Raw genomic sequence first — 9,394 nt, 5'->3', positions numbered from 1 at the left:
CCCCTGCGCTTGGCTGTCTGCCCGCTTCCCATGGGGTGACATCCGCCCCGCCCCTCGGTCCCTCCCCAAGGCGGGCAATTCCTGGATGCGAGGGTGAGCAGTGGGGGCAGGGAAGCCAGGACGGAAAGAAACCCCAGCCTCTGGGGAAGGCTGGGGGGGCCGGGCGACTCCCTCCGCTGCGCGCCGGTTCCTCCAAGCGGGCCGGGCGGGGGAGGAGGAAGAGGGCTGGGCTGGAGCTAGCAAGGGGATATTCCTCTCCCGGCTTGAGTCAGACGCGGGCGGATCCGTCCTCCCCCGTTCCCTCCCAGGAGACGGGAACTTACTTCATTTCCCTGGGGCAGGTTCGCCCACGTTACCAACTCTCCCCTCCCCAGCACCCCCGTCCCTTCCAGCTTCCGCGCCCCCCACCCAACTGGGCAGGACCCAGGTTGCGCTGCCACCCCCTCTTCGGGGAAAGGCGGCCGCAGCCGCAGACACCTGGGGCCGGGGCTGGGGTGGGGCTCCCTAGCAGCCGCCGGAGCGTTGTCCAACACGTGAGACTCATGTGATGAAGCCGGGGGAGGGCGGGCAGGTCGCTCCTTCCCTCCCCGGCAGTGGCCAGACGTGCCTGGAGTCACAGGGTAGAACACGTAGCTCCAACCCACCCACTCGCTCCCATTTAACCCAGCCCGCAGCCCTCATTACTCCTCGGCTTGCTCCCCCCACCCCCCCACTCCGCCCTAACCGCCCCCCAACCCGCTCCCTCCCGCCTCCCCGCCCGCCCCACTTCTCATTCACTTGGCTCGCACGGCGCAGACCGCGCAGGGAGCACACACCGCCAGTCTGTGCGCTGAGTCGGAGCCAGAGGCCGCGGGGACACCGGGCCATGCACGCCCCCAACTGAAGCTGCATCTCAAAGCCGAAGATTCCAGCAGCCCAGGGGATTTCAAAGAGCTCAGACTCAGAGGAACATCTGCGGAGAGACCCCCGAAGCCCGCTCCAGGACAGTCCTCATCCAGACGCTCCGCTAGTGCAGACAGGAGCGCGCAGTGGCCCCGGCTCGCCGCGCCATGGAGCGGATCCCCAGCGCGCAACCACCCCCCGCCTGCCTGCCCAAAGCACCGGGACTGGAGCACGGAGACCTACCAGGGTAAGTTGGCACTCCTTGGCCCTTCAAGCCTCAACTCCAGCCCCATGTTATGCGCCACTCTCAACTTGGAGCAGCTCCGGGCGCACCGGGGGGGTTCTTGCCCGGCGGAACGCCTGCAGCCGTGCGCAAGCAGTCACGACCCTTCCTGGTCTCTCTTCCTGCAGGATGGATTTTGCCCACATGTACCAAGTGTACAAGTCAAGACGGGGAATAAAGCGGAGCGAGGACAGCAAGGTAAGCAAATGCACCCCCTGGGGACCCTGCGCTCAGCCCCTCGCGCGCTCTGAGTTTCCAAGAAAAGTTTTCTCGCTTTGAGGTTGGTGAGGGGATGCAGGGTGTGGGCTCGGTGCCTCTTCTGAGTGACTTGGAAAAGAAGGGGCAGATGCTGGTTCTGGGTGCTATTCTGCTCCTCTGCCGGACTCTTGCTGCGGGGCTGGGAGGATAGGCTTCTCATCTCCTTCCCCAATCGCCCACCGCCTCCCCGTGCGTCTTGCAGGAGACCTACAAATTGCCGCACCGGCTCATCGAGAAAAAGAGACGTGACCGGATTAACGAGTGCATCGCCCAGCTGAAGGATCTCCTACCCGAACATCTCAAACTTACAGTAAGTGAGAAGCTGGCCCCTTTCCAACCCAGTCCTTGGCCCAGAGGGCGGGCGGGGGTCACTCGCCGCCTGCAGGTTCCTCGGGGAACTGCAGACCAGACGGGCGGATCAGAGCTGGCGGGTGGCTCTGTGGTGGGGTCCTCCTCCACAGTCCTGGCGTTTTCTGGCTGACTCATGCAAATGAGGCGAGAACCGCTTGGACCTCTCCAAGTTGGCTCCAACACCAACTGGCCTTCCTTTTCAAGAGTTTAACTTCTGTTGATTTTCAGGATTCCCTAGTTTTTCTAACTTAAAGGAACACGCCAAGCAACACACACATTTACCCCTTGCCCTCCACCACTCCCCCCACCTTTTTTGTTGTTGTTAAATAAGGGGACTTGCTTTGGTGTGTGATTTTTACGGCCTGTCTTTCTTGACAGTAGCCCTCAGCTACTTGGCAGCCTTTGGTTGGGGAAATGGAAAAAAAAAAAAAAAGTATTTCGGGAGGAACAAAAAAGCCTGAATGAGCTGGAAGTTCTGAAAGAGTGTAAGGAAAGAAGTAGGGAAAGCCTATTGGCTGCCAGACATAATAGAGGCCCCTCTCTGAGTTGACACCCCTGCAGAAAAATGTTATCTCTGGATTCCCCTGAGTTAAGGTCAGCAGAGGCTGCTGGAGAAATTTATCTGTCAAAGCGTTTTCCTGAGGTAGTTGCAGCTTCCAAAATGCCTCCAAAGATAGATGGCACCCTTTTTAAAATTCTTTAATCATATATTATATATATGTATGTGTGTATCTTTTTAAAAGCATGATCTACAGACTTAAAACAGCCAACCAGGAAAGACTATTCCACTTTTTTTTTTCTTTTAGAGACATTTCTCTTTGCTAATAAATGTCCCAAAGGTGGGACTTCTCTGACCTCACCGCTGACTAAGGCTCTTTTCCTTCTAGACTTTGGGTCACTTGGAAAAAGCAGTGGTTCTTGAACTTACCTTGAAGCATGTGAAAGCACTAACAAACCTAATTGATCAGCAGCAGCAGAAAATCATTGCCCTGCAGAGCGGTTTACAAGCTGGTGAGTGCTGATTCTGGCTATCCTCTCTTTAAGAGGTTGAGCACAAATAGAGAGCCTGTGGGCTCAACATCTGATGTAATAAACATTACTGCAACAAATTGCTTAGGCACCTTCATTGGGGGAGATGCAGTTTTATCTTTCCTAAAAGGTCAGACTTTACATTTGAAATGCAATGTGCCACCTGGCATGAATACGTATTAGTGAAATGATAAGATATTCCTGTGGCATTTTAGCTTGAGAGTCTCTGGGTTCTGGGAGATTTCCCTACTCCCTTTTAAAATGCCAAGGCACCTATAATTTGCCTTGTGGGTGTTTTACAGTTGGTCTTCTTAGCCCTCTTTCATTGGAGAAGAAATCGTGGGTATGCCCCAGTGTTTTCTTGTTTCTTTGCTTCCTTGTCACTTGGTGTGTGGTGTGATCCTGGCAGGATACAGCAGGAGTTTTTCCTGCATTTCATGTGGTTCCCTGAATAGCCACTAGGTATCTTGGTGAATTGCACAATCTAGAGAAACCACTGAAGTTTCATCATTCGTTTCTACAGACTTCCAGATAATCGGAGTCACCTAACCTTCTAGTCTCACTTCTTCCAAATAATACTGTACTGACTGGGGAGAATTATTCTACCTACTCCCTCATTTCATTTTCTGCCTTCCTCTCCAAGGCTCGTATGATGAAAATTGCAAAAAGCCAGCAAATGCTTCTGCCAGTTTCCTCATTAAAAATAGGAAGATGGTCGTACCTAATGTCTTGAAGATCATGGATAGAATATGTGGAAAAGATATAGAAATAGAGAGCCTAATGAAAGGTCACAGCATGACTGCAACTTTTACAAGTCATTGAAAATAAGTTTACTTTAGGTGATTATTGTTTCTTCATTCTTTTCCTCATTTTATAACTATCTGGCCTCTGCCCATTTTGCCACGGTGCAATGTTGAATGCATTGACTCAGGTTTATGAATACATCAGAATGTTCTTTGCTGCTTCACTTACATGGAAAACTCACAAACCACCTATACATTCCAAAAGAGGGGAAACAGCTCATCTCTATTAATTATGGTCCATTTCCATGATAGGATATTATGCAAACATTAAAAATCGTATTTTATCTGAGTATTAGTTTATGGATTGTTTTAATTTAATTATTAATACTTTTCAGTGTAATTCTTCTCTGAGCATACTACTTTTGGAGTTAGGAACACAAGTCAGTAAATGCGATTTCTTTTTTTAACAAAAACGAAAGCACCTGGTTTTTTGGCGTCTAGGTATCCAGGTGCACCACAGGGTCTTCTGAAACATTTTCCTTTGGATTTTTGTTTCCCTAGGTGAGCTGTCAGGGAGAAATGTTGAAACAGGTCAAGAGATGTTCTGCTCAGGTTTCCAGACTTGTGCCCGGGAGGTGCTTCAGTACCTGGCCAAGCACGAGAACACTCGGGACCTGAAGTCTTCGCAGCTTGTCACCCACCTCCACCGGGTGGTCTCAGAGCTGCTGCAGGGTGGTACCTCCAGGAAGCCATCAGACCCAGCTCCCAAAGTGATGGACTTCAAGGAAAAACCCAGCTCTCCGGCCAAAGGCTCGGAAGGTCCTGGGAAAAACTGCGTGCCAGTCATCCAGCGGACTTTCGCTCACTCGAGTGGGGAGCAGAGTGGCAGCGACACGGACACAGACAGTGGCTACGGAGGAGAATCGGAGAAGGGCGACTTGCGCAGTGAGCAGCCGTGCTTCAAAAGCGACCACGGACGCAGGTTCACCATGGGAGAAAGGATCGGCGCAATTAAGCAGGAATCCGAAGAACCCCCCACAAAAAAGAACCGGATTCAGCTTTCGGATGATGAAGGCCATTTCACTAGCAGTGACCTGATCAGCTCCCCGTTCCTGGGCCCACACCCACACCAGCCTCCTTTCTGCCTGCCCTTCTACCTGATCCCACCTTCAGCGACTGCCTACCTGCCCATGCTGGAGAAGTGCTGGTATCCCACCTCGGTGCCAGTGCTATACCCAGGCCTCAACGCCTCTGCTGCAGCCCTCTCTAGCTTCATGAACCCAGACAAGATCTCGGCTCCCTTGCTCATGCCCCAGAGACTCCCTTCTCCCTTGCCAGCTCATCCGTCCGTTGACTCTTCTGTCTTGCTCCAAGCTCTGAAGCCGATCCCCCCTTTAAACTTAGAAACCAAAGACTAAACTGTCTAGGGGATCCTGCTGCTTTGCTTTCCTTCCTCGCTACTTCCTAAAAAACGACAAAAAAGTTTTTGTGAATGCTGCAAGATTGTTGCATTGTGTATACTGAGATAATCTGAGGCATGGAGAGAAGATTCAGGGTGTGCGTGTGTGTGTGTGTGTATGTATGTGCGTGTGCGTGTGCGTGCACACGTGTGCCTGCCTGTTGGTCTAGGACTTTAAAGCTCCTTTTGGCATAGGGAAGTCACGAAGGATTGCTTGACATCAGGAGACTTGAGGGGAGTGTAGCAGACTTCTGGGCTTTTCCCCACCCAGAGAATAGCCCCCTTTGATACACATCAGCTGGATTTTCAAAAGCTTCAAAGTCTTGGTCTGTGAGTCACTCTTCAGTTTAGGAGCTGGGTCTGTGGCTTTGAGCAGAAGGTACTTTCAAAAGAGGGCTTTCCAGGGCTCAGCTCCCAACCAGCTGTTAGGACCCCACCCTTTTCCCTTTATTGTCGACGTGACTCACCAGACGACGGGGAGAGAGCAGTCAGACCGAGCTTTCTGCTAACATGGTGAGGTAGCAGGCACTGGCATAGCAGGGTAGTGGTTTGGGGAGGTTGCTGCAGGTCTGCTCCCCAACCCTGCCTCGGAGGAATAAAGAGAATGTAGTTCCCTACTCAGGCTTTCGTAGTGATTAGCTTACTAAGGAACTGAAAGTGGCCCCCTTGTACAAGCTGAGCTGCCCTGGAGGGAGGGAGGAGTTCCCTGGGCTTCTGGTACCTGTTTCTAGGTCTAACCATTAGTACTTAACTGTTCAGGGATCCAAACCAAGGTCTGAGAGACACAGACACCCCGAGCGAGCACCCCAAAGTGCACGAAGCTGAGTAACAAACTGCTGCCTTCAAACAGAACTAGACTCAGTTTTCAATTCCATCCTAAAACTCCTTTTAACCAAGCTTAGCTTCTCAAAGGCCTAACCAAGCCTTGGCACCGCCAGATCCTTTCTGTAGGCTAATTCCTCTTGCCCAATGGCATATGGAGTGTCCTTATTGCTAAAAAGGATTCTGTCTCCTTCAAAGAAGTTTTATTTTTGGTCCAGAGTACTTGTTTTCCCGATGTGTCCAGCTAGCCCCGCAGCAGCTTTTCAAAATGCACTATGCCTGATTGCTGATCGTGTTTTAACTTTTTCTTTTCCTGTTTTTATTTCGGTATTAAGTCGTTGCCTTTATTTGTAAAGCTGTTATAAATATATATTATATAAATATATTAAAAAAGGAAAATGTTTCAGATGTTTATTTGTATAATTACTTGATTCACACAGTGAGAAAAAATGAATGTATTCCTGTTTTGAAGAGAAGAATAATTTTTTTTTTCTCTAGGGAGAGGTACAGTGTTTATATTTTGGAGCCTTCCTGAAGGTGTAAAATTGTAAATATTTTTATCTATGAGTAAATGTTAAGTAGTTGTTTTAAAATACTTAATAAAATAATTCTTTTCCTGTGGAAGAGAAAGATGGTCTCCTGAATTTTTTTTAAATAACTCAATTGGTGTGATATGGCTGACTCCCATGTCCTTCCTTCTTGGCTTAAGCAAACCAGTTAATCTCAGTGTAATTTCATTCAGCTTTTCATGTGCTTTGTATTCAATCAGAATAAGCTTAGTCAACTTGGCAGGTAAATATTGGTTTAATTTTTTTTTTAACCCTTGCCAGGGGTTCACGATCATCCTCTACCTCTCCAGAGTTAAGTAAAAAGCATATTTCCCCCCGCCTGCTTTCATCGTGGTCCTTGGAACTTGACAGAAAACCAAGGTATGATACCGTGGGCTGCAGTGTCTGGGGAGCCTGCGGGAGGGAGAGGCACATTGAGAAAAGATTTACTGGATTATTATGCAATACTAATTGATGCTGGGATAGCACCTCTTTGCCAAAGCAGTCTAGCTTTTTCAAATCTATCAAGGTCTAATGGATTTGCCATATCCTGTCTTATTCCTGCTGGAGGCAACATTCCATAATTATTTTCTACATCCTTCCTGGACTTCCTCTCCGGTGTGCTTGTGCGTGAATGAATATTGGGTGTTCCTTAGACAAGTGCTCTTATTGAAAAGAAAAAAAAAAATTCCATGGGAAAGGTGGGAAATGACCCATTCGTGTATTTTTGCCTCTCTCCTTTGCCTTGATTTGCAACATTCCTGTGGGATACTCCCTCTCAGAGGTGTCGTGATGTTTCCTGATGGCCAGCGCCTGACTCAACAGGCTCCAGATCCCAAAGCATCCCAATCTGCCAGAACCCCCTGGTTGTCTGGAGCACAGCAGGGAAGCTGCCCCTAGGGATTTCTCAGGCAGAGGCTCCAGCTGACCATGAAGACTGCTTCACATGTCACCTTCCCTGTCTCCTGATGAGCCAGCAGCTGAAAGTGAGCATTTTCTGCTTGTGCTAGATGCATACGGAATGCACATAACTGTCCCCAGGCCACACAGGCTGTTGTGTAAGGAGCCGGGACCAGGAGTTGGAAACCTGGCATCGATAGCTGGTGGTCTATCACCTCCCTCTCCACGCCTGCTTTTGACTAGATAAAATAAGAATTCCGAGCCCTTCTCACAAGTCCTGTAGCAGGCGGATGGCAAATTCTGTGTGCCACTCTTTCTCCCAGCTCAGCGCCTGGGCTTCCAGGTCTCAGGCCTGTGAAACACCTCAATTGCTCCATGAGTTGCCAGACCTCTCTAGCTAGACTTTTTTGGAAAAAGCCCAACAAATCAAACTTATCCTGGTGATACAGCCGGGGTTTGAAATCAAGACCAAACTCTTTTTGCATGACCCTCTCTTTTTCCTAGGCCACTGCACGAGGAGTAGCTACGGGGAAAGGAGGAAGTGGTTGGAGCAACCTGAACTAAAAAAAAAATTTGAGGGTTCCACACAGTCAACCCAGAATCCCCCTGTGGGAACCTGCCCCTGTCAAATAGCCCCTAAAGTTGCAGCTGTCCCTCCACTTCATTTTCTGCTTCCAGTTCGCCCTTAACCTTTCTTCTAGCCCAGTTTTAGCGGCATCCAAGTGCGCTCAGAGGGAGGTGCAGGGGAGGGGCGTGCACCCCAGCCTAATGCCCACTGCGGACAAAGAGGACTTCTGTTTAAAAAGCGGGGTGTGTGAGTTTCAGGGGGCGAAGCGTTGGCTCCGGGGCCAAGAAGAGGTGGCAGGAGGCAGGGGAGCGGAGGCTGGGGATCTGGCCGCCTTCAGACAGGGCGTGATCCGCCGGGCCTGCCGGGATGGTCTCACCCAGCGCTGACCTGCCTCGCCTGTTGACACAACGTCACGTTTCCGACTGCAGCCCTTTCATGTGCGGCCCGCGGCTAAAAGCGGCTGCCGGTTCCTGGAAGCAGACGTGCCTGGCACCGCGTCAGCAGAAACCTGATCCCCGGGGAAGCTTGGCAAGGCCTCGGGATCGCTCGGCCCCCAGAAATAGGGCCTGGCAGCGGGCGCAGGACGCCCCCCCCTGCCTCGCGCCCAGCAGGAGGGAATTCGAGCGCTCCCCGTCAGGGGTGGGAGGGAGGGTTGGGTGGGGTAGGGAGCCGGATTTAGGCAGAGCACGGGGACCAGGGCTTAATTAACTAGAAGCTAGAAACTCCCACGGGTCATCGCTCACTAATGCACGTCAAACAACCTAGAAGTATCATTATGGGTACTATTACAATTAACATTTTGTAGATAAATAAAAGCAGGCTCAGAGAGGAGAAGTAACTAGCCCAAGGTCACACAGCTTCTGAGGGGGCTAAACGTTTTGTAGGATGGCGGATCTGTTGGTCTGTAGATCTCCCAATTGGATCCAAGGAGAAGGCTTTCACAGAGTCGAGTTGTTAATGACTATAATAATACAAATATGGATATTTATTACTAATAATAATTACAGCAAATGTGTTTGTGGCATTTACTATTTGCTAGGCACTCTGCAAAGTGCTCTACATACAATAACTTAATTATCACAGCAAGTCCATGAAATAGGTAAATTACTATACAGTTAATGAACTGTAGGCACAGAGAGGTTAAGTAATTTGCTTAAAGTGACACAGCTCCAGTGATGAATTGTATTTTAAACCTAGGAAATTTGGCCGCAAAGTTTATGTGCTTAACTATAAAACCACACTGCCCTTCTAATTAAGTTAATAGTAGTAAAAGTAGTAATAATTACAATTATTACTATCCTGTTTTGAGTACTTTTTTTGTGCCAGGTATTAACCACTTCATGTGAATCGCCTCTACTTACAGCAACTGTGAAGGGTAGATATTAATATGCCCCTTTTTTTAAGTAAAAAATTTTTAAACATGCTCATTTTACAGATGAGAAAACTGGAGTTCAAAGAGGGGAAATGCCTTATCTGAAGTGACACAACATGTAAGGGACAAAGCCATCCCATTTTCTGGTATGGAACTGCTTCTACATGGAGCTCCTGTGA

The 9,394-nt window shown here is 49.5% G+C and overlaps 1 protein-coding gene across 1 annotated transcript; it reads left to right on the top strand.

Annotated features, from left to right (window-relative positions):
* Positions 1-751: 751 nt before the first annotated feature.
* Positions 752-6,457, top strand: BHLHE40 (basic helix-loop-helix family member e40). The gene is made up of 5 exons (XM_017870714.1): positions 752-1,129; positions 1,294-1,363; positions 1,626-1,733; positions 2,662-2,785; positions 4,108-6,457. Exons 1-5 carry the CDS (start codon positions 1,050-1,052, stop codon positions 4,962-4,964), a joined length of 1,239 nt encoding a protein of 412 aa, XP_017726203.1. The 5' UTR covers positions 752-1,049; the 3' UTR covers positions 4,965-6,457.
* The last annotated feature ends 2,937 nt before the right edge of the window (positions 6,458-9,394 follow it).

Source organism: Rhinopithecus bieti, unplaced genomic scaffold (assembly GCF_001698545.2).
Source record: "Rhinopithecus bieti isolate Rb0 unplaced genomic scaffold, ASM169854v2 scaffold_5101, whole genome shotgun sequence".
Taxonomy (NCBI): Eukaryota; Metazoa; Chordata; class Mammalia; order Primates; family Cercopithecidae; genus Rhinopithecus; species Rhinopithecus bieti.
The sequence above is the reverse complement of the archived record's forward strand: the minus strand, read 5'-3'. Positions and strand labels throughout refer to the sequence as shown.